Genomic DNA, 27,553 nt, shown 5'->3' on the forward strand with positions numbered 1-27,553 from the left:
AAAAACCAACCAACCAACCAAACAAACAAAAAAAAAAAACCCAAAAAACCCAAAAAAAACCCAAAAAAATGTGTCAAAGCACAAAGATTTCAACAAAATATTAAATAAAATAAATTACTAATCAGGAAATCTGACAAATCAGAGTTGATGGGAATGACAATATTTCACTTGAAGGCAAATTCCTCTGAGCAGGGAGGCCTGGATGGAGAGCAGAGCAGGAATTTCCCTGGCTCTATCCAAACCCCTCCTGCTCGGGGGGTGCAGAGCAGGAGCTTCCCCCTCACCTGCACAGGTTCTGTCCCACCTCAGGGGTCCCCAGGGGTGGCTTTGTCCCACAGCAGCTCTCACTGAGAGTTACTAGAGCAGAGCCAGGCAGCACCAGGGAAATTCCAAACCACGGGGGTTAAAACCTTCCAAACCCTGCCCAAAAATACATTTCTGTCTGCAAAAGCATCTCAGGCTTCTCCACCCAAGCAGCCTCAGCTCCCAGCTTTTCCTGGTCCTGCTCCAAATTCTGTTTTTTTTTTTGCTGCAACCCCAAAATTTGGCAGTGAATCCCCCCCAGGAGGAGCCTGCTGAGATCCCAGAGAATTGCTGGGGAATTCCCAGGAGCAGCAGCAGGCACTGCTGAACCCAAACCCAGCCCAGCAGAACGTCCCCAAATCCTCTGCTCCACACCAGAACTCCTCAGCCCCACTTCCCCCCCAACCCTTTATCCCCAGAGATGGTTTTGCACTCGCAGCACCCCACAATTTCAGATTTTTTTCACATTTTTTTCCCACACTGCAGGCACGGGAGGGGAACTCCAGGGGAGAGCCTGGAATCCTCCCCTGAGCAGAATTCCTGCATTTCCCACCACTGCCTCTGCTTGCCAGGCTGTGGGGTTGGGCTGAAGAGCTGGCATTTCGATTTTTGCAGGTTCCCATCTGCATTTTTAATTTGGATTTTTTAATTTTGATTTTTGCAGATTTCCCACCTGCATTTTTAATTTTGATTTTTTAATTTTGATTTTTGCAGATTCCCATCTGCATTTTTAATTTTGATTTTTGCAGATTCCCATCTGCATTTTTTATTTTGATTTCTGCAGATTTCCCATCCGCCTTTTTAATTTTGATTTTTAAATTTTAATTCTTGCAGATTTCCCACCTGCCTTTTTAATTTCAATCTTTGCAGGTTCCTACCTGCATTTTTAATTTCGATTATTGCAGATTCCCACCTTCATTTTTAATTTTGATTTCTGCAGATTCCCCACCTGCATTTTTAATTTTGATTTTTTAATTTTGATTTTTGCAGATTTCCCACCTGCATTTTTAATTTCGATCTTTGCAGATTCCCATCTGCATTTTTAATTTTGATTTTTGCAGATTTCCCATCTGCATTTTTAATTTTGATTTTTGCAGGTTCCCATCTGCATTTTTTAATTTTGATTTCTGCAGGTTCCCATCCACGTTTTTAATTTTGATTTTTTTAATTTTGATTTTTGCAGATTTCCCATCTGCCTTTTTATTTTTCATTTTTTTAATTTTGATGTTTGCAGATTTCCCACCTGCACTTTTAATGCCTCCACTCCAACCCAGGTGGAATTGGGATCTCAGCTGAACACTCCTCACCTGGAACACGAGGTTGGGGGGGATTTGAAGCAGGGGAAATGATAAATTACTCAACTTTCACCTTAAAACCAGCATGGAGCACCAGGATAAAGATGTCCCGTGGGGACAGTGGCCCTCAGCAAAGTCTTTATCCATTCCAGATTGGTTTGGGACATGTTTGAACCGAGCTGTTGGCTACAGGAGGTCCTCGAGGAAGGGAGGTGGTCAGGAGAGAGAGAGGCAGCAAAAAGAGATTTGCAAAATTAAGGATCAAGCTCCAAAATTAAAATAAAATCCAGCTGGATTTGGGTTCCAGAAGTAGCCCAGACAAATCCCTCCTGCTGTGGGTGTCTGCAGGATGTGGAGGGAGGAATCAGTGCCCAAAATCATCTTCCACTCCAGCAGAGCAATTCCTCATTCCCACCAAACTCTGCTTCCCAAGCCAAGCCCACGGCACCCAGCTCCAGCTGTGCTTCCTCACCATCACCACCTGGAATTCGGGTCAGAAAAACCCAAAACCAACTGGGAGCAAAAGGATTGGCCAGGGGGAGGGTTGGGTGAGCTGGCTCAGGGTGAGGAACCCCCCTGGCAGCTCCCAGGAATGTTCTAGAGAGGAGATTCCCAATCCTTCGCTGCTCAGGCTGGAACTCACAGATTCAACAACAACAACAAAAAAGTGAATTTCTAAGCAGAATTTGCAGAATTTGCAGAACTTGTAGAATTTGTAGAATTTGTAGAACTTGTAGAACTTGTAGAACTTGTAGAATTTGTAGAATTTGAAGAATTTGAAGAATTTGAAGAATTTGAAGAATTTTCCTTTTTTTGAAGTCTCCAATTCTGCATCCGGAACCGCCGCTTGATTTATTTTTTGTTTTTTTCTCTTTCCCCCCCCCCCAAAACTTCATCAGAGCAGGGGAAAAAATTTTTTTAGAAGTGCAATACTAGGAGAGAGAGAGAGAAAGAGCTGCTCAGTGTTCGTGCTGGCAGTTGATTTTGCCTTCGGAATGCTCCAGGAAATGCAGCATCTCCTCGATGATGGCCTGCAGTGCCCGGCCCAGCTGCTCTGCAGAGTAAGGCTTCCCCAGGGGAGGCACGTGCACAAATGCTGACCTGCCACGGCTCTGGTACAAGGAGGTGTAGTAGGTGAAGTCACACAGGTACCTGCAATCAAAAATAGGGGGTGGTCAGCAAAAAAAAGGGGAAAAAAAATGGATAAAGTGAAGCGTGGGTGCCCATCGTGGTGTTGTCCTAGGGGTTAGGGGGTGTGAGGTGGGAATTGTGAGTCTGGGGGGGTTTTGGTTCAATTTAGGGTAGAAAAGGTGAAGGTTTCTCTTTTTTTTTTAAAAAAAAAAAGGGATAAAACCAGACAAAACGAGATGTAGGTGCCCGTGGTTCAGCATGGTGGTGCTGTCCTGTGGTTTAGGGGGTGTGAGGCAGGAATTGTGACTCTGGGACTGTTTTAATTAAAATTTTATATAAATATATACAACTGACTAACTAACTAACTAACTAACTAACTAAACAAATAAATAAAAAAGCTGATATATATATATATATATAAAAGTTGATATATACATATATAAAAATGCTGATATATATATTAAAAAGCTGATATATATATAAAAGCATATATATAAAAAAGCTGATATATATATTAAGAAGCTGATATATATATAAAAGCTTATACATATATAAAAGTTGATATATATATTAAAAAGCTGATATATATATATAAAAGCTGATATAGATATATATATAAAACCTGATATATATAAAAGCTGATTATATATAAAAAAGCTGATATATATATATATAAAAGCTGATATATATATATTAAAAAATTGATATATATATAAAAGCTGATTATATATATAAAAGCTGATATATATATATATAAAAGATGATTGATATATGTATATATAAAAAAGCTGATATATATAAGAGCTGATATACATATATATAAAAGCTGATATATATATATTAAAAAAAGCTGATACATATATATAAAAGCTAATATATATATAAATAAATAATAGCTGATATATATATATATAAGCTGATATATATATATATATAAAAGCTGATACATATATATTAAAAAAAGCTTATATATATATATAAAAGCTAATATATATAAAAATAAATAAAAGCTGATATATATATATAAAAGCTGATATATATATATATAAAAGCTGATAAATATATATTAAAAAAATCTGATACATATATATAAAAGGAAATATATATATAAATAAATAAAAGCTGATATATATATATAAAAGCTGATATAGATAGATATATATAAAAGCTGATATATATATATATAAAAGCTTATATATATATATAAAAGCTTATATATATATATGAAAAAGCTTTTTTTATATATATATATAAATATATATAAATATATATTAAAAATATATATATATATAAAAAAAATAATGGAGTCAGCTGGCCGCTTTATAAAGAAGAAACAGCCATTGCCCTGAGCAGCAGCCTGCCAGCAACACCAAGAAAACCCAAAACTTTAGTGACAAGCAGAGCCCAGGGCGGCACCCCCGCGAGCCGAGCCGCACCTGCCCGCGTCCCTGGAGATGGTGACGGTGACATCCAGCCCCAGGGCAGAGACACGGCTGCTGACAGCGTCCATGTCGATGATGGAGTCGATGCACTCGGGGCCGCCCTCCACGCAGCACTGCGAGCCCGGGCAGAAGCGGCAGTTGTCCAGCCCTTTGTAGCCCACGTTGTGGCCACACTTCTCCAGGGTGACGGTGGTGGCCATGCCCGACACGCCCACGTGGACCACCAGCTGCCAGGGGAGAAGGGATGGGGTTGGGTTGGGTAGGATCAGGTCACAGAATCACAGAATCACAGAATAGTTTTGTATTCTGCTTTGGCACAGCAAATAAAATAAGAATATTCTTGGGAGGAATTGTGCCTTGCTTTGGTCTGAAGAGAAATGTGGGGCTGCACCTTTGGCCCTGCCAGGAACCTGAGCACCATCACTGTGGGTAAGCAATGCCACACTGCATTCTGCTCTGGCACAAACAGGCACAGAAAATGAGAGAATTGTTTTTCCTTTCTCTGAGGTTCAGAGAATATGAAACCCATAAATATTCTTGGGAGGAACTGTGCCTTGCTTTGCTCTGAAGAGAAATGTGGGGCTGCACCCCTGGCCCTGACAGGACCCAGAGCACATCACTGTGGGGGAACAATGCCCACACTGCATTCTGCTCTGGCACAAAGAGGCAGAGCAAAGGAGAGAATTGTTTTTCCTTTCTCTGAGGTTTAGAGAATGTGAATTCCATAAATATTCTAGGGAAGAATTGTGCCCTGCTTTGCTCTGAAGAGAAATGTGGGGCTGCACCTTTGGCCCTGCCAGGCCAAGGAACCTGAGCACCATCACTGAGGGGGAACAATCCCCACACTGCATTCTGCTTTGGCACAAACAGGCAGAGCAAAGGAGAGAAGAATTGTTTTTCCTTTCTCTGAGGTTTAGAGAATGTGAATCCCAGAAATGTTCTTGGGAAGAACTGTGCCTTGCTGCTCTCTGTGAGGAGAAATGTGGGGCTGCACCCCTGGCCCTGCCAGGACCCAGAGCACATCACTGTGGGTGAGCAATCCCTCACTGCATTCTGCTCTGGCACAGACAGGCACAGAAAATGGTAAGAATTGTGTTTTCTTTCTCTGAGGTTCAGAATCCCAGAATGATGAGGTTGGGAGAGACCTCTCAGATCATCGAGTCCAACCTGTGCCCTCACACCTCAACCAGACCACAGCCCCCAGTGCCATGTCCAGACTTTTTTTAAACCCACCCAGAGATAGTGATTCCAGCATCTCCCTGGGAAGAGCACCCCAGTGCTTTATTATTCTTTTAGTGAAAGATTTTTCACACACTTTCTGTCAATAACTGATTGTGTTGCATTCTTTTATGGACGAGGAGAGATTTGATGGGCTGTTGGTTTGCCCAGTGTCATTGCAGAGGTGGCACTGTCACCCTCCAACCCACTGTCACTTCCAAAAATCTCTAAATGTTGGAGTCAGAGATGGAACTTCCCTCTTTTTCTCCCTTGAAGAGTTGTGTGTCCAGGTTGTTTTATTTCATGTCCTCGTCACTGCGCTGGGAAACCACGGAACCCTCTGGGGTTAGCTTCTCACACCAAGGCTGGACTCAATCTTGGATCATTTTCCAGCCTCAATGATTCCATGGTATGACTTCAAGGCCCTCCCCACCCCAAACCACCCTGGGGTTTCATGGTTCCACCCCCAGTGAAGCAGGGAGGTGTTACAGGTGCCAGAGGAAAGAGGGGTTTTTTACCACAGGTTCAGCACAGCACAGCTCTCCTCCTTTCATCCCCTCCCCACCTGAATTGTGATTTCATCAGGGTAAAAAGGAGCCTTGGCACCTGCACAGCTGCTGGGGGAGCCCAGGTGGCACGGACAGACCACGAGCTGTCTAGACAGCCCTCTGCAGTGGCCCCTTCACACCCACTGCTCCTGGGAACTGGAGCTGTAAAATCCCACCTTCCCACCACAAAAGAGGGGAAAAATCCAGCCAGGCACTGCCATGAAAAAGGAGACTTCACACGGTGCCCACTGCAGGCTCCAACCCTTTGCTGGGTGGTTTTCTCCTCCCCTCCTCCCTTTACTCACTCACTTGGGGACTGTGCTTCTTCCACAAGGCAGGAATGAGTCTCTGCACGGTCTGGTACTCAACAGGGACCTCATAGACATGCAGATCCACATCATCCCTCAGCCCCAGCTTCTCCAGCTCCTGAAAACACCAGCAAAGCAAAACCAAGATGGTCAGGCATGGGATGAGCAGAGGATTTCACTCCTGGAAGGTTTAAGGGCAGAGTGAGGGACTAACACCAGTTTACACCAGGTTGTGTCACCTCATAAACTGCACCTGCAGTTTACAGCAACGTAAAAAAAACCCCAAACCCATCGTGGCAACAACAAAGGCATCCCCCCACCTGTGTGGAAGAAGAGTTTCACCCACAGAACCGTTTGTGGGGCTCTGGTGTGTGTGTGTGTGTGTGACAAAGAAATCAACATTTAACTGACAACAGTTAACATCACCCACGCTCCCGGGGAGACCTTGGCTCTGTTATTTATAGAGGGAGACAGTCACCATCCCTGCTTCTTCCAAGGAGTGACAGCGTGGAGAAGGTGGGACTGGAAGGGTTTTATCCATCACCCTGGCCTGCAGAGGAATTTCACATTTGTTTCCAGATAAAGAGCTCTCAGGGCTGGGTGGCAGCGCTGGTGATTCAGCTCACCCAGTCAATGATTTCTCCCTCTCTGCCACGAAAACATCCCAAATATCCTGGCAATAAACACAGCCAACTTCCTCCAAACCTTTTAAAACTCAAAGTGGCAGTTAAAGACCTTGCAAAGGCTTTAAAACCAGGGGAAAGGGTTTTTTTCCTCCTCAGTGTTTCTGACAGGAAAGCACAGTTTGATCCCCAAACTCCCCCACACACAGGTTCTCCCTTGCTCTCCCCAGTAAGGCTCCAGTTGGAGCTTTGCTCCTCTGGAACCTCTCAGAGCCACCATCCCCAAACCTCCCAGAGCTCAAGGAAACACCCACAAGGTCTGAAACCTCTGGAAAAAAAAGGGTTCTTAAAAAAAACCCATCATCTGAGCCTGAACTTTGGAGCCAGGTAAGACCAGGAAGCATTTCTGCAGTGGGAGAAGAGACCTTGCCCATCACGTTTGAGGAATTCCTGCAGCACCCAGCCTGGACCAAGCCTTCCCCTCACCACCACATGTCCAAAAGAGCTGTTCCTATGGAGCTGAGGTGGGAAGAGGTAAAAGCCATCAAACTACCAAAGGACATTTCAAAATATTCCTGAATTTATCTCTGGTCCAGGCTTGGATTTGGGGACCAGAGCCACAAGCTGCTCTCTGAAGCAATTCTCAGGTTTTGTTTTCCTCCTTGCAGATCAGCTGGTTTCACTCTCCAACCCTGTATTCCCCCAGGTTAAAAATTAAAAATTAAAGGCACTTGAAAGGAGAAGACAAGCTGAGGTTTGAGGCCTCCCCCGTTTAAATGTGAGCAGTGTTGTGCCATCGTTTTTCTGTGTTTTTATCAGCATGACTGCTTTTCTACCGAGGAAAAAAAACACCTTTCACACTTGTACAGCCAAACCACAGGGATGTAACAAGATTTCAGACAACTAAAACACCCAGAAAGGCCAAAGTGACACTTTCAGAGAGAGGCAGATATGAGCCAGGATGATAAATCACAGGCTCTGGCTCCCAGGGCAAGGCTGATATTAAAGCCTCGCTGTATTGATCAGTGTCTGGCACACTCAGACATTCATTAGCACAGCTGGATGGAAGGGATGCACAAATCTGCACAAATCTGCCACCAAAACCTTACCTGAAGCTCAACAAAGCAAAGGAGTTTACAGGTGAGAGTGTTCCAACACCAGCCAGCCTCTCCAGGAGGAGAATAAACACTTTTTAGGAGAGTTAATACCAGTGAGAAGTGATGCTCCTGAAGGTGGGGAAGGGAACAGCTCCTGGGGATGGATTTGGTGGTGGGGATTGGGAAGGGAACAGCTCCTGGGGATGGATTTGGTGGTGAGGACTGGGAACAGCTCCTGGGGATGGATTTGGTGGAGAGGAAGGAAAAACTCCTGGGGATGGATTTGGTGGTGGAGACTGGGAACAGCTCCTGGGGATGGATTTGGTGGTGGGGACTGGGAACAGCTCCTGGGGATGGATTTGAGGGTGAGGACTGGGAACAGCTCCTGGGGATGGATTTGAGGGTGAGGACTGGGAACAGCTCCTGGGGATGGATTTGGTGGTGGCAAGTTTTGCTGGATGAAAACAGAACCCTCCAGCCACTTCAACCTTAACTTTACCAAGCCACAACTTTCCTTTTAACCAAGCCCAGCGCCCCATAATGAAGATGTTTGTAACCTTCCCCCCCTCCCTGAGCAAGTTCTCCCCCCCAGCCCTGTCCACCTGACAACCAGAGCACACAGAACATGTGTGACCCATTCCCTGACCCCTCCACAATGCTGCTCTTTGTCAGCCTCTAATATCCTTATCAGGTCTGTCTAGACACCCTGACAGCAATTGTCCTTCCTAATGTCAAAATGCACTCTGACCTCTCTCCTCCTCCTCCTCCAGAGCCTGAAGCACTTTGGGGGGGATGAAGGAGCCCAGCAGCTTCACAGTCCACAGGTCACACCTGTGTCCACACCTAAGCCACAGCAGGGAGGGCAGAAAATGAGATGGGAAAAGCTCATTTCAGGGATTTCTCCTTGCAGGTCCCCCCCAGCAAAAGTTGCACCCGTGGGGGGGAAAAAAAATAAAAAAGATCTGAACTGAAAGATAAAAATGATGAAAACTCAAAACAGCAAAGCCAAATTGACACTGAGTGGTTTTGCTGTGAGCCTTAAAATAAAGCTGAAAGGAGTTTTTCTTCCAGGAAAGCTCTCCCCTCCATGAGTAAAAACCCAAACATTTCATTGGGGTTTTTTTTTGGGGGGTGAAATTTTGAAACTTTTCACTTTGGCAGCATTATGAGATTGCTGCTGCCACTATTTAAGGTAGCCATGTGTAAAAATCAGTCAGCTTGCAAAACCAGACAGAAATCCACTGCACTTCCAGGGCAAACTCACCCCCTGTCCACCTTCTGTGGCAGAACCCAAACAAAACCAGGGGGAGTGAAAGGATAAAAAAAAAACAAGGAGAGAATTTTATCCTGGGGATGCAGCACCATAAAAGATGTAATAAACCAGAACTAGCTGAGCCCTGGAGCTAGGAAGGATTTAGAAAAGATTGTTTAATTGATTTTTCTTCTATTAAAATGCAGATCACACCGTCTGGGATTCGGGAACTCAGACACGCCTTTGTGTCCCCTCTGCTCCATGAAGTCCCTGTCTGAAAGTTGCACAATGCCCACCTCAGCCAGGCTCAAAGACATGCTGTTCCTTTTTGTCTGGGCCTCTGGGGGCTGAGACAGGGGAAGGAAAGGCAAATCCTCCCCGCTGCCTCCCAGCTGATGTTTTCACTCACAATAATCCGGAGCCGGAGCCTCCAGTTTGTACTCAAAACATCCCCAATTCTGAGCTTAGCCACTCAAAACATCCCAAATCCACTCAAAACATCCCCAATTCTGAGCTTAGCCACTCAAAACATCCCAAATCCACTCAAAACATCCCCAATTCTGAGCTTAGCCACCCCAAACATCCCAAATCCACTCAAAACATCCCCAGTTCTGAGCTTAGCCACCCCAAACATCCCAAATCCACTCAAAACATCCCCAATTCTGAGCTTAGCCACTCAAAACATCCCAAATCCACTCAAAACATCCCCAATTCTGAGCTTAGCCACCCCAAACATCCCAAATCCACCCAAAACATCCCCAGTTCTGAGCTTAGCCACTCAAAACATCCCAAATCCACTCAAAACATCCCCAGTTCTGAGCTTAGCCACCCCAAACATCCCAAATCCACTCAAAACATCCCCAGTTCTGAGCTTAGCCACCCCAAACATCCCAAATCCACTCAAAACATCCTCAGTTCTGAGCTTAGCCACCCCAAACATCTCCAATTCCGAGCTTAGCCACTCAAAACATCCCCAATTCTGAGTTTAGCCACTGAAAACATCCCCAATTCTGAGTTTAGCGACCCCAAACATGCCCAGTTCTGAGTTTATCCACTCAAAACTTCCCCAGTTCTGAGTTTAGCCACTCAGAACATCCCCAATCCACTCAAAACATCCCAAATTCTGAGTTTACCCACCCCAAACTTCCCCAACTCTGAGTTTATCCACCCCAAATATCCCCAATTCTGAGTTTAGCCACTCAAAACATCCCCAATCCACTCAAAACATCCCAAATTCTGAGTTTACCCACCCCAAACTTCCCCAACTCTGAGTTTATCCACCCCAAATATCCCCAGTTCTGAGTTTAGCCACTCAAAACATCCCAAATCCACTCAAAACATCCCCAGTTCTGAGTTTAGCCACTCAAAACATCTCCGTTTCCAAGTTTATTCCCCCCAAACACCCCCAATTCTCAGTTTATCCACCCCAAACACCCCCAATTCTGAATTTATCCCCCCAAAACACCCCCAACTCTGACTTTTGCCATCCCCCAAGCCCCTAAAACTGGATTTTAACTGGAGGGGATGACTTCATCCACCAGCCACACAGCTGAGCAGCCACCAGCGCCCGGAGCTGTTTCCCTTTAGGTTTGTTTATTTATTTATTATTTTTTCAAGCAACATCTCAACACCCACCACTCCTCCTGCTCCAAAACCACCCTTTTGTCTGTCTCTGAAATAAAAACAGCTGACACCACACCAGCAGGAACAAACCAAATCACTCAGCCCCACTCCTGATTTTTAGGAGGAATTTTTCCCCCACCATCCACAACCTGAATATTCCTCCAAACCGACCCAAACTTGAATAAATTAATTCCCAAAAAGCTCTTGGAGGGAGGGAAAGGTTTTGTCTTCTCCCAGCAGCCAGCACATCAGGCAGCTGGACATTAGTTGGCTGTAATTGATTGGAGTTTGTGATTTAATTTAAAAGCATTTGAGAGAAGATATTAATCTCAGGGCTCTGAAGGGGAGAGAGACGTGGTGGGGAGAAAAATAGATTTAATTCCCTGGGCAACTGTACTGAAAGGTGCCATGGAATTCCCAGGGGCTTTGCCACAAACCCCATCCAGGAGTGACCAAGAAGGAAGGAGTGGGAAAATGTGGCAGCACCAGCCCTGTAAAAAGTGTTTTTATAGAAAAAACCAACTTAATTCCATCAAAAATAGCTTAATTCCCTCTTCTTGCCTCATTTGTGGGATGCCAGCCTCACCCAGATGAACTCCTGGGCATGGGGTGGGGATTTGGGGGATGGCCAGGAGTTGCTGGTGATTCCAGGATATTCCAGGATTTTAGGGATGTGCAGAGCTCCAAGTGGCACAAAGCTGATTTCCCTGAGCAGGCAAGGAAAAGCATTTCCCCAAGCAGAGAAAGGGGGGATCCAGGCAGGGAGGAAAAGAGGCAGCCCTGGCTGGGAATCCTGACACTCACCTAACTCCACCAAACCTCCAGCTGGGAATCTCTCAAGGCTGAGGCTGGCCCAGCCTCAGGTCAGAAGTGAGAGGAAAAACACCCAGATTCCTCTGGGCTTGGTTTGGCACAGGGCACAGGAAGATTCCAAGCTCCCTGCCCCATTTAAAAAGCACCCAAAGCTGGGAATTCCTTCCTTGCCTCAGCCACATTAACTCAATCTCATTGAACTCCACCAGCCAAGGGATTGTTCTCTGAGCAGGGAATCAAACATTATCCAGCTGACCATCTGGAGATCTGCAGACAGCTCCAGAAGAAGTTGTAAGGGACAAAAAGAGCTGGAAGCCCAAATTTGTAGGGATTTGTCCCCTATTTTGACACTTCCCAAGAGGAAAATTCAGGGGTTACCTGGACTGCAATCCAGCTGGCGTTCACAGCGTGCTCCCCAAACGGCCCAAACCCTGCAGGAGAAGGAAAATTCACAGATTTGACTCCAAGCTTGAAGCTGCAAAGAGGTTTGAGCTTTCCTGGAAAAAAATAAAAAACAAACCCTCCACTTCTACCTCTCAATCCTTTTTTCTTTACACCTGAGTGTCAAACAAGACACCTGCACTAAAATATTTCAACTCCAGCCTTGGACAGTGAAGGAAAACAATAATTTGCTTGAAAAGAAACTTGGTTTTTTTTTCCTTGGGGAGAAGAATTTTGCTTCCTGCCCAGGTTAGAAAAATTGGTTATTACCAGCTAACTTGCCCGATGCCACAGAATTAGAATCATGATTGGATTTTCTATTCCTGATTGCTTCAGCCCACAGCAGATGCTTCCACAAGCCTGCCTCAAATGTTCCTTCTCCGCTCAGGGTCTTCTCCAAGATCTTCGTTAGCATTAATTACACCTCCCAAGGAAACAAACAGAGCTGTTGACAACCCACCCACAGCACAGCAAAGGCCACCAGGGTGTCATCCAAACCACTTCCTTCAGCACCTCCAAACTCCTAATGAATAACTTTGGAGTTAACTGGTAATCCATAACATTTCTTTCTTTTTTTTTTTCTTTTTTTTCCCCTGAGCAAGCACACAAAGGTTGGGCAATTTATCTGGGCGTAACGTCGATATGCTTTAATTTCAAATGTCAGCCTTGCCCTCCCAGCCTCCTGCAATTAGGGGACAATAAATTCTGCCCAGCCCCTTGAAAGGACCCGAGAGGGACCACAAATATCAGCTGACACCTTAATGGAAACGTGGGATTTGCCCTCCCCAGGCAGGCTGAGGTGATGCTGCACCTCGGGAGGAATTTCCCAAGCGTGGGCTCGTCCACGCCCGTGGATCCCAACCCGGCTCGCCAAAATAAATATTCCCACAAAAATCCAAAAGGCTGGGGGTGTTTTCCTGTGAGCAGAACTGCAGGGGTGTGAGACAAACTATGACAGGGGAAGGAGGCAATGAATGCCTCCCCAGCTGTTTCTGCAGGTCCCACACGAAGCAAACACCCGGACCTGCTAAGCTGAATTCCTAAATAAAGCGTGACAATCCTATAAAAGAACTAAAATCCACTTTTCAACAACCCAGCCAGGGAATGGCTGAAATCCTACAGGTGCCCAGGCACAGGGCAGGATTCCCTGGCTCCGAATTCCAACTCCAGCTGGCACAAACACAGCTGGGGTTCTCATCTGGTGTTATCCCTTCCCGGGAACAGAGGGAACTTTGTGGGCAGCGCCCGACCCCACGGAGCACATCCACCCCGCAAGGCTCATTAGCAGTAAAACCAGCTGCAGGCACGGCCACGGGATTATCTCCTTAACGAGTTCTAAAAAAGAAATGGTGCACAAACAACGCTTATCCCGGGCCAGCACAGGCTGGGAACCCACTGGGAACAGGACACCGTCCCCAGTGCCGAGCGGAATTCCGCCCGCTTATCAAACAGGGGCACAGCTCACCAGGCAACTTTGCAGACTTCCCTGAAATTTAGAAAATAAAAAAGGAAAAAAAAAAAAAAAAAGAGCGTGGAGGAGCCCCGCGAGCAGCAGAACGTCTCCTGACGCAAGTTTTCTGTTTAGTCACCGCCGCTCCACGCTGGATTTGGGCTCGGGAAAGGCAGGATTTGCCACCTGCTCCCGGGAAAAAGGCACTTTCTGCCCGTGGTTACGGCTGCTCTGCTATTCAAACGGCCTCGGCTTCAGCTGCTGGGGGGAGACCTGAATAGTTTGGGCCAGTTCCCCATTTGTCACAGGACGGCCTCACCCACAAATCACCCCGAGCTGCCTTTGTACCCCGCCAAGGGGCTGACAACGCCGCGGCCCCTCGCTCATTCTTCCCCCCGGCGCTGCTTTGGGGAGCAGCTCCCACACCTGGGGGGCTCAGGGGGTGATTCCCCTCTCCCTGCGCCCCCAAAATTGTTTTCCTGCTCCTCAGGGTGGCTCGATTCCCTTCTTTTGGAGAATAGCAAACCCCATCCTTTGGGATGGGGTCACGCGTGGGAAAAGGGGATCCGAGTGCCAGCTGGATGGATAAATGCCAGAAAACCCTCTCGCTGCTGTACCCCCCCCAGCTGTGACACCCCTGACCCAAAGCCCCCCAGACTCTGCCCTGCACCCCATTTATCGCCCCACACAGGGGACAGCCCCCCGAGGGGACAGCCCCCGCTCCCCATGCCCTCAGTCCCCCCCTGATGGGACAGCAGACCCCCATCTCTCACCTTAGGGAAGGGGTCCCTCACTTATCTCAGGGAAGAGGTCCCCAACTGCCCCCTCCAAGCCCTGCAGTGAAGGGATCCCCAAAATTCCCCCTCTGCCCCAAATTCCTCATCACACAGAAGCGGCGCCTCCGAGCCCCCCATCACTTCGGGGAGGGGTCTCACACCTACCCCCGGCCACTTTAGTCAGCAAAAGGATCCCCAAAGCCGCTCCTCAGCACAGAGCAGGGGTCCCCCAGCTGCACCCCCAGACCCTCTTACCCCCCCCAGCTCTGCCCTTCCCTGGCACCCCCTCCTCAGTTCGGGGCAGGGCTCCCCCAAACTGCCCCCGCCGGGACCGGGGTCCCCCAGCAATGCCCCCCCAATTCCCCTCTCACCGCCCCGTACCCGTCACCACCACCGCCCGCCGCGGCTTCTCCATCGCGGCTCCGTCCCGTCCGTCCCGTCCGTCCGTCTGTCTGTCTGTCCGTCCGTCCCGTCCCGCCGCCGCCGCCGCCCCGCACTGAGCGCGGCCCCGCCCCGCGCCGCCCGCCCCGCCCCGCGCCGCCCGGACCCGCCGCTTCCGCCGCCGCGGCGGAAGTCCCGCCGCGGGACGGCCTGGAGCCCTTCACCCGTTACCGATCACCGGCACCCTCCGTGCGCGGCGCAGCCCGAGGGGCTCCCGCTCGCCCGCCTCAGCGGCGGGACTCGGGGGGGGGTTGGTTAAACAAAACGCTCACCCTGAGCCTCGCGGGGGTTCCCTGCCTGGCTGGGGGGGAGCACGAAGCGCGGCCGCGGTCCCGGGAGGTGCGGAGCGCGTCTCGGCGCGTCTCGGCCCGTCCCGGCTCGGCCCGTCCCGGGCGGTGCCGCCGCAAAGGCGCGGACCGGGCGGCGCGGCGCGGCCGGGCCGTGATCCGCGCTCTGATTGGCTGCTGCGTGACCGCGCCACGCTCTGATTGGCTGCGGCGGGACCGCGCCGCGCTCTGATTGGTCCCGCGCGGAGCCGGGGGCGGTTTGAGCGGCAGCGCCCGGCGCGGCGGCGGCTCCCGGTCCGGCACGATGGTGAGCGGGGCACCGGGAACGGGGAAGCGGGAGGAACGGGGAGCCGGGCTCGTGAGGAGGCTGGAGCGGAGGGGAGGGCCTGGCTCGTCTCTTCCCCGCCGCCAGGAATGGCGCGCCCGGTGCCCCGCTCGGTGCTCGGGTCGGTGCCCCGGCCGGTGTCCCGTTGTCGGTCGGTGCCTGAGGCCTTTCTCCTCTCTTCCCCTCGCAGCTGCCCCTGTCCTTGCTGAAGACGGCGCAGAACCATCCCATGGTGAGTACCGGCCGCGCGGCCCAGCCCCGCTCCCATCTCGGGTACCGCGCGGGTGGCACCGGGCACGTCCCGGTACCGGCGCTGGGCCGACGCCCCGTGACCGCTGTTCTCTCGCAGCTGGTGGAGCTGAAGAACGGGGAGACCTACAACGGGCACCTGGTGAGCTGCGACAACTGGATGAACATCAACCTGCGGGAGGTTATCTGCACATCACGGGTAAGGCTGGAGCACCGGCGCCGGTACCGGGCAGGGCTCACCCACGGCAGAGTCCGCGGGGAGCACCCGGGAGCAGACAGGGCTGTCACCCCAGATCTGTCCCCAAAGGCTCCCCAGCTCTGTCCCCGCAGCCAGGCTGGCTCTGGTTCCTATGGAGGCGTGACCTCTGCCTGAAATGCAGATTTAATGTAATTATTAATAATGTCCACTTAATTATTGATAATTAATGAAGGAGCAGCCTGGTGTAGGTGTCCCCTTTCTGCACATCACAGAACGAGGGGCTGGGGTCCCTCATCCTCCTGGGTGAGGAGTGGGGGGGGCCACGTGCTGTGATGCTGATCCAGGTTTCCCAAAAACCAGAGCCTTCACCTGTCCCAGGCAGCCTCAAACAGCACGATCTCTTCTCTTCCCTCCAATCTCTTCTCTTCCCTCCAATCTCTTCTCTTCCCTCCAATCTCTTCCCCCCGATCTCTTCTATTCCCCCCGATCTCTTCTATTCCCCCCAATCTCTTTCCCCAATCTCTTCTCTTCCCACCAATCTCTTCTCTTCCCACCAATCTCTTCTATACCCTCCAATTTCTTCTCTTCCCTCCAATCTCTTTTCCCCTCAATTTCTTCTCTTCCCTCCAATCTCTTTTCCCCCCAATTTCTTCTCTTCCCCCCAATTTCTTCTCTTCCCCCCAATCTCTTCCCCCCGATCTCTTCCATTCCCCCCGATCTCTTCCATTCCCCCCGATCTCTTCCATTCCCCCCAATCTCTTCCATTCCCCCCAATCTCTTCCATTCCCCCCAATCTCTTTTATTCCCCCCAATCTCTTCTATCCCCCCTCCACATCCAGCTGAATTCACCCACTGAGGTGAGAGGGACCTTGGGAAGCTCTGGTCCCCCTTGCCCAGAGTTGCTCCAGGAGGTTGGGATCTGTGTTTTGGGCTTTGACCTCCACCAGAAGTGTCTGCTCCCGTCCCTGTGGGAAGCTTGGAGGGGTGGCAGCCCAGCTGCTGTTGTGCTTTCCCAGCTTCCCCAGCCCTGGAATGCCAGAGCTCCACGGGAGAGACAGCCAGGGATCCTCGTTCATCCCAAAATCCCCCTGCAAACCCCCCAGCTCCCGCTGGCCCCACAGCAGGAGTTTGGAGCAGCGTGGCTGGGGCACATCAGTGAGGTTTGGGGTGGGAGTTTTGGAGTTTGTGGCTGGATCTTGGGTCGTGGTGGGATAAGAAACTGCCGTTGAATTTAGCGGGAGGGGGACTCAGAGGAGGTGACAGCAAAGCCTTGCCTGTGCCCAGGACACAGGTGATGATTCCCTGCTCCTTCTCCTTTGGGAATTTGCTTCCAAAGGCTCCGTGCTCTGCCTGGGAAGAGCAGCAGCTCAGGTGTGATTGGGAGGGGTCACCCAGAAGGACGTGGGGGGTTGGAGTTGAGTCCAGGATGATCAGAGGGATGGAGCAGCTCTCCCGTGGGAGAAGGCTGGGCGGATTGGGAATGTTCATCCTGGAGAGGAGAAGCTTTGGGGTCACCTGATTGTGGCCTTCCAGTGCCTGAAGGGGCTGACAAAAACACGGAGGGAAACTTTGGGCCAGGGATGGAATGCCAGGAGACAGGGGAAGGGCAGGGTCGGGTGGGATTTTGGGAAGGAATCCCTCCCTGTGAAGGTGGGGAAGGTTTGGGATGAAATTCCCAGAGCAGCTGTGGCTGCCCCATGCCTGGAGTGTCCAAGGCTGGGTTGGGCAGGGCTTGGAGCCACCTGAGACAGTGGAAAGTGTGGAATTGGGACAATCTTTCAGCCCCCAACCCAAACCATTCCATGATTCCACCATCCCATGACCCCGGCAGGCAGGGAGAGCAGCCTCACCTGCCTCCAAACACCCCCAAACCCCGGGTGGAGCTGGAATCTGGTGGCACTGGTGGCACTGGTGGCGCTGGCCACTAGATGGCACGGGACAACGAGCCGGGAGCCTCTTGTTTACTCGGGGCAGCCCGGAACGAGGAAGGAGCCCGGAGCTCCATCCCTTCCTGCACCCCGCGCCAAGGAGCAGCCAGGCTCATCCAAGGCAGGGTGGGGTTTGTCTCTTGGAAGGGAATTCTGTTGCTCCTCTGCCTCGTCCTGGGCTTGCCCGTGCAGGCAGAGCTGCCCCAAATAATGATGATGATGATGATGATGATGATGAGAGCTCTGCTGTATCCCCAGAGAGCAGGAACGGGCTGTGCTGGTTTCTCCTCCTCTCCTGGGATGCTGGATGAGGCTGGGCTGGAGCCACCCCAGCTGCAGTGGGGTCCCAGTCCCTCCTCCCACTTACATCATGGCCAGGGAGTTGTTGTTCAGCTCTGGCTGCTTGTTCCCACAGCCCCGAGGTGGTGTTCAGCTCTGGGCTCTAATTCCCACAACTCGCTGGAGCCCTGCTGGGCTGAGTCCTTGGGAAGGCCATGGCATCCCAGGAAATCCTGAAACTGCCTGGAAACAAGGCAGGGAGGTGGCTGCTCCCAAACTGAGCACCTGAAGATTTTTATTTTTTAATAGATAAATAAATATATATATTTATTTATATAATAAATATATAATAAGCCATTGGGTTGAGTCCTAGGGAAGGCCATGGCATCCCAGGAAATCCTGAAACTGCCTGGAAGCAAAGCAGGGAGGTGGCTGCTCCCAAACTGAGCACCTGAAGATTTTTATTTTTATTTTTATTTTAAATAAATATATAATGTGTGAGTTCCTTTTTCCCCTCAGCTGCTCCAGAGGCTCTCATCCCACAGCCAGCTGGCTCCAGAGCTGCCTCGCTGCTCCTTGCACACCCCAGGGCAGTGAAGGAGTGGGGTGCCTCCCAGCTGCAGAGGAATCCTGGCCACAGCTGCATTTTCCTGACCAGAATTGGGTGTTCCCCCCCAATTTTAACTCCTGGTCCCACTTTCAATTCCCTCCTGCTGCCAGAAGGGAAGAAGGGCCTGGGTTCCTCAGCCTCCTCTCCTCACGTGTCCTGCCAGTGCTTGAGGAACAAATTGAAATTGCAGTTGTTTGTGGGGAGTTAAAGCCTCATTTCTCACAGCTGGGTACAGAAACGCTCCCAGCAAAAACTGCTGCAGCTCTCTCCCTCTCCAGCAACGCTCAAAATCCCTAAAAGTGACCCAAAAGCAGCAGGTTCTGCTGATGGCTTCATGTGTTGCTTCCCAACAGGCTGGGGACAATTTCAAAACCCCTAAAAATGGCCTAAAAGCAGCTGGTTTTGCTTGTGGACTCATCTGTTGCTCCCCAACAGGACAGGGACAATTTCAAAATCCCTAAAAATGACCCAAAACCAGCAGGTTTTGCTCATGTTGCTCCCCAACAGGCTGGAATAAGTTCAAAATCCCCAAAAGCAGCAGGTTTTGCTCATGGTGACAATTTCAAAATCCCTAAAAGTGACCCAAAACCAGCAGGTTCTGTTCGTGTTGCTCCCTTACAGGCTGGGGACAAGTTCAAAATCCTAAAAATGAACCAAAAGCAGCAGGTTTTGTTTGTGGTGACAATTTCAAAACCCCTAGAAGTGATCCAAAAGCAGCAGAAAGCAGCAGTTTCTGCCCATGGCCTCACGTGTTGCTCCTCAAATGGATGGTGACAATTTCAAATCCCCCAAAAGTGACCCAAAAGCAGCAGGCTCTGCCCATGGCCTCTCGTGTTGCTCATGAAATGGATGGGGACAATTTCAAAACCCCTAAAATTGACCCAAAAGCAGCAGGTTCTGCTCATGGTGACACTTTCAAAACCCCCAAAAGTGACCCAAAACCAGCAGTTTTTGCCCATGGCCTCTCGTGTTTCTCCTGAAATGGATGGTGACAATTTCAAATCCCCTAAAATTGACCCAAACCCAGCAGGTTTTGCCCATGGCCTCTCGTGTTGCTCATGAAATGGATGGTGACACTTTCAAAACCCCCAAAAGTGACCCAAAAGCAGCAGGCTCTGCCCATGGCCTCTCGTGTTGCTCATGAAATGGATGGGGACAATTTCAAATCCCCCAAAAATGACCCAAAAGCAGCAGAAAGCAGCAGTTTTTGCCCGTGGCCTCTCGTGTTGCTCGTGAAATGGATGGTGACACTTTCAAAACCCCCAAAATTGACCCAAACCCAGCAGTTTTTGCCCATGGCCTCTCGTGTTGCTTGTGAAATGGATGGGGACAATTTCAAAACCCCCAAAAGTGACCCAAACCCAGCAGGTTTTGCCCGTGGCCTGACGTGTTGCTCATGAAATGGATGGTGACAATTTCAAAACCCCTAAAAATGACCCAAAAGCAGCAGGTTCTGCTCATGGTGACACTTTGAAAACCCCCAAAATTGACCCAAAACCAGCAGTTTTTGCCCATGGCCTCTCGTGTTTCTCCTGAAATGGATGGTGACAATTTCAAAACCCCTAAAACTGACCCAAACCCAGCAGTTTTTGCCCATGGCCTCTCGTGTTGCTCATGAAATGGATGGTGACACTTTCAAAACCCCCAAAAGTGACCCAAAAGCAGCAGAAAGCAGCAGTTTTTGCCCGTGGCCTCTCGTGTTGCTCATGAAATGGATGGTGACACTTTGAAAACCCCCAAAATTGACCCAAAAGCAGTAGGTTCTGCTCATGTTGCTCCCCAACAGGATGGGGACAAGTTCAACATCCTAAAAATGACCAGAAAGCAGCAGGTTCTGCTCATGGTGACACTTTCAAAACCCCTAAAATTGACCCAAACCCAGGAGTTTTTGCCCACGGCCTCTCGTGTTTCTCCTCAAATGGATGGTGACAATTTCAAATCCCCTAAAAATGACCCAAACCCAGCAGTTTTTGCCCGTGGCCTGACGTGTTACTTATGAAATGGATGGTGACACTTTCAAAACCCCCAAAATTGACCCAAAAGCAGCAGTTTTTGCCCGTGGCCTCTCGTGTTTCTCCTCAAATGGATGGTGACAATTTCAAAACCCCCAAAAATGACCCAAAAGCAGCAGAAAGCAGCAGTTTTTGCCCGTGGCCTGACGTGTTGCTCATGAAATGGATGGTGACAATTTCAAATCCCCCAAAAGTGACCCAAAAGCAGCAGGCTCTGCCCATGGCCTCTCGTGTTGCTCATGAAATGGATGGTGACAATTTCAAAACCCCTAAAAATGACCCAAAAGCAGCAGGTTCTGCTCATGGTGACACTTTGAAAACCCCCAAAATTGACCCAAAACCAGCAGTTTTTGCCCATGGCCTCTCGTGTTTCTCCTCAAATGGATGGTGACAATTTCAAAACCCCCAAAAATGACCCAAAAGCAGCAGAAAGCAGCAGTTTCTGCCCATGGCCTCTCGTGTTGCTCATGAAATGGATGGTGACACTTTCAAAACCCCCAAAAGTGACCCAAACCCAGCAGGTTTTGCCCGTGGCCTGACGTGTTGCTCATGAAATGGATGGTGACAATTTCAAAACCCCTAAAAATGACCCAAAAGCAGCAGGTTCTGCTCATGGTGACACTTTCAAAACCCCTAAAATTGACCCAAAACCAGCAGTTTTTGCCCATGGCCTCTCGTGTTTCTCCTCAAATGGATGGTGACAATTTCAAATCCCCTAAAAATGACCCAAACCCAGCAGTTTTTGCCCATGGCCTCTCGTGTTGCTCGTGAAATGGATGGTGACAATTTCAAATCCCCTAAAATTGACCCAAACCCAGCAGGTTTTGCCCATGGCCTCTCGTGTTTCTCCTCAAATGGATGGTGACAATTTCAAAACCCCCAAAAGTGACCCAAACCCAGCAGGTTTTGCCCGTGGCCTGACGTGTTGCTCATGAAATGGATGGTGACAATTTCAAATCCCCCAAAAATGACCCAAAAGCAGCAGAAAGCAGCAGTTTTTGCCCGTGGCCTCTCGTGTTGCTCATGAAATGGATGGTGACACTTTGAAAACCCCCAAAATTGACCCAAACCCAGCAGTTTTTGCCCATGGCCTCTTGTGTTGCTCATGAAACGGATGGTGACAATTTCAAATCCCCTAAAAATGACCAGAAAGCAGCAGGTTCTGCTCATGGTGACACTTTGAAAACCCCCAAAATTGACCCAAACCCAGCAGTTTTTGCCCGTGGCCTCTCGTGTTTCTCCTGAAATGGATGGTGACAATTTCAAATCCCCTAAAATTGACCCAAACCCAGCAGGTTTTGCCCATGGCCTCTCGTGTTTCTCCTCAAATGGATGGTGACAATTTCAAAACCCCCAAAAGTGACCCAAAAGCAGCAGGCTCTGCCCATGGCCTCTCGTGTTGCTCATGAAATGGATGGTGACAATTTCAAAACCCCCAAAAATGACCCAAAAGCAGCAGAAAGCAGCAGTTTTTGCCCATGGCCTCACGTGTTGCTCCTCAAATGGATGGTGACAATTTCAAAACCCCTAAAAATGACCCAAAAGCAGCAGGTTCTGCTCATGGTGACACTTTGAAAACCCCCAAAAGTGACCCAAACCCAGCAGTTTTTGCCCGTGGCCTCACGTGTTGCTCATGAAATGGATGGTGACACTTTCAAATCCCCTAAAATTGACCCAAACCCAGCAGTTTTTGCCCATGGCCTCACGTGTTGCTCCTCAAATGGATGGTGACAATTTCAAATCCCCCAAAAGTGACCCAAAAGCAGCAGGCTCTGCCCATGGCCTCTCGTGTTGCTCATGAAATGGATGGTGACACTTTCAAAACCCCCAAAATTGACCCAAAAGCAGCAGGTTCTGCTCATGGTGACACTTTGAAAACCCCCAAAATTGACCCAAACCCAGCAGTTTTTGCCCGTGGCCTCTCGTGTTTCTCCTCAAATGGATGGTGACAATTTCAAAACCCCCAAAAATGACCCAAAAGCAGCAGAAAGCAGCAGTTTCTGCCCATGGCCTCTCGTGTTTCTCCTAAAATGGATGGTGACACTTTCAAAACCCCCAAAAATGACCCAAACCCAGCAGTTTTTGCCCGTGGCCTGACGTGTTGCTCCCCCCCAGGACGGGGACAAGTTCTGGCGGATGCCCGAGTGCTACATCCGCGGCAGCACCATCAAATACCTGCGGATCCCCGACGAGATCATCGACATGGTCAAGGAGGAGGTGGTCTCCAAGGGCAGGGGCCGTGGGGGGATGCAGCAGCAGAAGCAGCAGAAGGGCCGTGGCGTTGGAGGAGCTGGACGAGGTAAAAACCTGATTTTTGATTTTATTTTTATTTTTTTTCCTCGTCTTGGAGAGGGGAGAATGGGATCCCTGCCTTTAAAATTCCCCCATCTTGTGCAAGGAGCAGCTCCTGGTGTTTTGTTTTAAAGGAGCAGCTCCTGCTGCTCTGTTTTGAACCCAGGGCTGTGTCTGGGAGAAGCTGGAGTAGCTCCTGAGCAGGATCCAGTCGAGCAGGCAGCCCCTGCCAAGGAGCAGGGAGGATTCCTGCCAGGGATGGGCCTCCCTCCTTCCTGGGGTTGGGCAGGAGCTTTGGAGAGTCTCAACTTGACTGTTTCAGCTCCTTGAGGAGCGTGGCCCTGCAGAAATGCAGCTTAGCAAGGCCCAGGGGGAAAACAAAAGGCTGTTCTGGGTGAAAAGAGTGGAAATAAAGAAAATAAACCAGGCTCTGCTGGTGGCAGTGAGGGAAAAAAAAAAAAAATCTTCTCCCCCCCTTTAAAATTGGCTTTGGATTTCCTGATTTGTGAATGTATTTGTGTCTAAAGACAGAATTGTGTGAGGGTTTGAGCTGCTCCTGGAACGTGAATAATTTGTGTGGCTGATAAAGGGCAGGCTGCCACTTCAGAGGAAATAGGTCACCAAAACAAGCCTGGACATTTCCCGGGGTTGGGTGATCCCAGGGCGCCTCAGCTGGGGGACAGGCTGCTCCTGTTCCCCAAATTACACTCCTGGAAGCCTGGGAGCTCTCCCCTAGTGCCACATCTTTGGGGTTTGTGTTCACCCCACAACCCCAGGGCTGCTCTCAGCCCGGCTTCACCTCCAGCTGGAGCTTAAAAATCCCAGCTCAGTTTTAGGAGGAGCTTAAAAATCCCAGCTCAGTTTTAGGAGGAGTTTAAAAATCCCAGCTGAGTTTTAGGAGGAGTTTAAAAATCCCAGCTCAGTTTTAGGAGGAGCCCTGGGGAAGGGGGCAGGGGTGTGTGGAGCCTCCCTGGGGAGCTGCCCGTGCCCTGGCTGTGCCAGGAACCCTGGCAGGACAGGTGGGATGGACCTGGGGCCAGCAGGGCCATCCCCAGCAGCTCCTTCTCCCCAAATCCCTGTGACCTTTCCAGATCTTTCCCTTTGTTTTTGTTCCCCTCCTCGCCTTTGCCTTGGCACAGCAGTTTTTTAGGATTTTTTGGGGGGATAAACCCAAAACCATGCTCTGGCAGTGCCCACCTGGTGGGGAGAGCTCCGAGGTGGAGCTCCTGCTGTTCCCATGGGCAGCCTCAGTTTGCTGATGGAATATTTTCAAGGGAAGCTTCAGCATTTGCTAATTAGCTCAAAGGTTTGGCTCTCATTCCCGAGACGTGAAGGGAGGAGGGAGAGGAAAAAAAAAAAAGGAAAAAAAATTAAGGCAGGACAATTTTGTTGGGAGGCCAAGGGGCAGGAGGGAAGCTGTGATTGTGCTCACAGTTGAAAGGATTATTGTTCCTGACACTCCTAATCCTCCTCCTTTGACTTCTTGCTTGCCAAACTCACCAGTCCCCAGCCTTTGCTCCAGGAGGAGCATCCCCAGCACTGCAGGCTTGGGAATCATTTAATAATTTATGCACTTCACAACCTGGATTTTACATTTGTTGCCTCCCTGGTTCCATTATTTTTTTGGGGGGGGAAGGAGCTTCAGTTTCCCACGAGATCAGCATTAATCATGAGATGGAGACGGCTGCTGAGGGGGGATGAGTTTTTGCACCTCCCAAATAAAGGAAAAGGAGAAGTCAGAAAGTCACATTTCTGCTTCTGAGGCTCCCAGATAAGCAGGTTTTTGGGGTAAAACAGGAAGAAGTGAAGCTGTGAGGCATTGCTGGCTCCTGGGGGTGCTGTTACCTGTTCCTTTCTGCCCCACAGGTGTGTTTGGTGGCCGTGGCCGAGGAATCCCGGGCAGTGGAAGAGGCCAGCAGGAGAAGAAGCCAGGCAGGCAATCAGCCAAGCAGTGAGGGCAGGGACACTGTGGGTTTTGTCACCTCAGGGCTGCCACGTGTCCAAAAACGTTCCCTTTCCCACTCCTCCCTCAGAGCCAGAGCCCAAATCATGTTCCTTTGGGTCCCCTCACCTGGAGTTTTCTTCTCCCTGTAGCCAGTAAATCATTGGAAATGCTTTTTGAAAATCCATGGTTAAGGACCGAGGTTCTGCCTTCTCCTGAGAGTGGATTTTTCAGGTTTAATTTAAAATATTTCCTTGTCCAGAGGTACCAGTACGAAGGCAAACGCTTTCTGGATGGCTTGGATTTTTATTTTTGATTTTTTTTTTAAATACTTGAAACTTGGGAAGCTTGTTTTGTTTGTAACAGCTTCGATTTGGTTTAAAAACACTGAACTTGAGGGTGTTGTGTCTGTGTATGAGTAGTCCTAAAGGTTTGGGGTTTTTTTAAACCAACAAACTTTTGAGCTGTTGCTTTTCTTCTGGCTTGTGAGTTCTGTTCCTCCAGTGGCTCAAAGGAGGGATGAACCTTGGCCTTCAAGGTTTGTTCATTTGTGACAAATGAGCATTTCCCAATTAGTTCATTGCTAATCTGACTTCAGATTAGAAGTTTCCTTCAAAGGAACAGGTTTTTTTTTTTTTTTTTTTCTGTGGGTTTTTTGTTGGTTTTTTTTTTTTGCCTGAGGCTGGTGCACCCCTTATTCCTCGTGGCGGATTTAAATTTTCTTTTTGGACATCAACTCAAGTCGATTTCCATGGATTTCTTTTTGAAAACTCCCTCCCTTCTGCTGTGACACCGAGTCCTGAACCTTGACAATGTTTCCCAACCTCATTTCTTCCAGCAGCTGGTGCCTGACCTCGCTGGCTGTACCTGTCACTTCCTCCCCCAGCCACCAATTATCTTCCCTTGGGGACACAGGCCAGCGTGTGAACGTGTCCCTCCTGCAGGTTCAGAAAACTCCTGGGAATTCCCAGGGCAGGTTACTCCAGTCTTCCACCCCATGAGCAAAACACACCCTCAGAAAATCCTGCCTGAGCACAAAGGGGGGGAAGAAACAGCTCGACCCCCCCTGGATGGGTGAAACTGCTGAATTTTGGGGGGAAAACTGATATTGGGACTTGTTTTGAGCAAGGTTTGGGGTTTGTCCAACTGGTTCTCGTGTTGGAGGCTCTGCCATCGCCACTGTACTGAAAAGGAGTGAAGAAACTTGCTTTTATAGACTTATTTTTTTAATGTTTGTAGAACTGGGCACGGTGGTGAGTGAGAATAAATCTCCAGCCTCTTCCAGCCGCCTCCCTCTGTGTGTCTGTGATGCTGCTGGGCCCTGCCCGGCCCAGAACCCTTCCCTGAGCCCTGGAATGGGGGATAAATCCCAAAATATTCCATTTCCAACCCCAGCCACGCCTTCCCCGTGGAGCTGCTCCCCTTTGAGTCCCTGACCAGCACTCGGTGCTCATCCCAAGGAGCCAATTCCAGGGGATGGGGTGATGTGTCCTCCCTCCTGGAAAACTCCTGTGGCATTTGAACAAAGCCCAGGCTGTGTCAGACTTTCCCTTCCCAACCTGCTCCCTCCCTTCGGATCCCTCTGGCCGCAGAGGCTCCGTGTGCTGTGGCTTCCCTGCTGGGAAGGGAAACAGCTCCAGCCCTGCTGGGATTTGAGGGCTTTTCTGGCAGGAGAAATCCTGACTGCAGCACTGGGACCTTTGGCTCCAGCTCGGGGTAGAGTCCTCTCCAAGTGCTCCTTATCTCCCAGCCAAGCTCTGGGGTCAGGTGATGGAGCTCGTTAAGTGCTGTTTGTTTAATTACCCCACTTCAGCAGCATTCCCTGCTTCCCCCTTTTCCTTTCTCCACCTCTGCAGGAATATTTTTGTCCCCCCACCAAGGGCAGCGGGGTGGCAGATGGCCCCGTGGGAGGGCATTGATGTGACGCTCAGCTGTCACTTTGGGCTTTTCCGCCCCAAAAATCAACCTCTGGGGCTGCCACAGAGGTTTTGGGCTAAAAAAAACCAACAAAAAAATGAAACTAAACAGGGAGGAGCGAGATAAAAGCAACCAGCAGAGAGAGGAGGAAGAAAAGTCTGAGCTGGCTGGCGGCGTGGGTGGGTGCAGAGCCTGGCAGGGCCAACGTGTCCCCACGGAAAGACCCAGCAAGGGCCACCCTGGAAACCCTTCCCGGGATATTTTGGTGGCCGTGGAGCTGGTGGCAGCCCCGGCTTGGTGTCTCTGGCTGCCCCACGGTGACTCAGAGCTTCTGAGCCTCGCCGAGGAGGCAGCACAGGAATAGTTACACACAGCGACGCGGAGGGAGTGGCTGCCGAAATATTTCAGGGCTGTGCTAAGCAACTAAAAATACACGTCAAACCCTCCTCCTCCTCCTTTTTCCTTTTTAAATCTGTTTTCTTTCTTTCTTTCTGTTTTTTTTTTTTTTTTTTTTTTTCTTGCTGTTGGTTGGGTTTTTTGTTTTTTTTTAAATTGTTTTTGATTGTCGGAGGCCCCTGGGGGTTCCTCGGGGACAGGGCAGGTTTGGGGACAGGCGGTGGCAGCTGTGACTTCTTGTTTTCCCGGCTCGGTTCCTCTCTCCCTGCCTGTGGCAATGACTAAGAGGCAGCTTCCCCTGCGTGCCCAGTGCCTGCCGTGCCAATCCCGGGGTGCAAACCCCGCTTGTTCCCTTT

General features: G+C 49.8%; 3 protein-coding genes across 8 annotated transcripts in view; 1 reads left to right on the forward strand and 2 right to left on the reverse strand.

Annotated features, from left to right (window-relative positions):
- Positions 1 to 27,553, reverse strand: part of KXD1 (KxDL motif containing 1) — a 132,775-nt gene that overhangs the window by 99,536 nt on the left and 5,686 nt on the right. The gene's annotated exons all lie outside the window — the stretch shown is intronic.
- Positions 84 to 15,168, reverse strand: PGPEP1 (pyroglutamyl-peptidase I). 6 transcript variants are annotated; one of them, XM_059870214.1, is made up of 7 exons: positions 12,365 to 12,511; positions 12,032 to 12,084; positions 6,247 to 6,363; positions 4,166 to 4,398; positions 1,547 to 2,750; positions 1,217 to 1,302; positions 84 to 1,146 (listed from the first exon to the last, which is right to left on the reverse strand). In XM_059870214.1, exons 1-5 carry the CDS (start codon positions 12,507 to 12,509, stop codon positions 2,558 to 2,560), a joined length of 741 nt encoding a protein of 246 aa, XP_059726197.1. In that variant the 5' UTR covers positions 12,510 to 12,511; the 3' UTR covers positions 84 to 1,146; positions 1,217 to 1,302; positions 1,547 to 2,557. The 6 variants fall into 6 exon arrangements, with proteins under 6 accessions (XP_059726197.1, XP_059726200.1, XP_059726198.1 ...); XM_059870217.1 differs by lacking the exon at positions 12,365 to 12,511 and adding an exon at positions 15,034 to 15,168 and having other exon boundaries at positions 1,217 to 2,750; XM_059870215.1 differs by lacking the exon at positions 12,365 to 12,511 and adding an exon at positions 14,702 to 14,832 and having other exon boundaries at positions 1,217 to 2,750.
- On the forward strand, positions 15,215 to 26,168 carry LSM4 (LSM4 homolog, U6 small nuclear RNA and mRNA degradation associated). The gene is made up of 5 exons (XM_059870223.1): positions 15,215 to 15,355; positions 15,564 to 15,605; positions 15,723 to 15,821; positions 22,766 to 22,949; positions 24,809 to 26,168. Exons 1-5 carry the CDS (start codon positions 15,353 to 15,355, stop codon positions 24,895 to 24,897), a joined length of 417 nt encoding a protein of 138 aa, XP_059726206.1. The 5' UTR covers positions 15,215 to 15,352; the 3' UTR covers positions 24,898 to 26,168.

The sequence above is a fragment of the Haemorhous mexicanus genome, chromosome 29 (assembly GCF_027477595.1).
Source record: "Haemorhous mexicanus isolate bHaeMex1 chromosome 29, bHaeMex1.pri, whole genome shotgun sequence".
NCBI lineage: Eukaryota > Metazoa > Chordata > Aves > Passeriformes > Fringillidae > Haemorhous > Haemorhous mexicanus.

What these genes read in the sequence shown, in the direction of transcription:
- PGPEP1 (XM_059870214.1), bottom strand. Translation starts at nt 12,509, where the DNA reads ATGCTAACGAAGATCTTGGAGAAGACCCTGAGCGGAGAAGGAACATTT. An exon ending in GGCATCGGGCAAGTTAGCTG is followed by an intron (nt 12,085 to 12,364) that starts GTAATAACCAAT and finishes CTTCTCCTGCAG; the next exon opens with GGTTTGGGCCGTTTGGGGAG. An exon ending in ATCTCCAGGGACGCGGGCAG is followed by an intron (nt 2,751 to 4,165) that starts GTGCGGCTCGGC and finishes TTTTGATTGCAG; the next exon opens with GTACCTGTGTGACTTCACCT.
- LSM4 (XM_059870223.1), top strand. An exon ending in CGGCGCAGAACCATCCCATG is followed by an intron (nt 15,606 to 15,722) that starts GTGAGTACCGGC and finishes GTTCTCTCGCAG; the next exon opens with CTGGTGGAGCTGAAGAACGG. An exon ending in AGGTTATCTGCACATCACGG is followed by an intron (nt 15,822 to 22,765) that starts GTAAGGCTGGAG and finishes GCTCCCCCCCAG; the next exon opens with GACGGGGACAAGTTCTGGCG.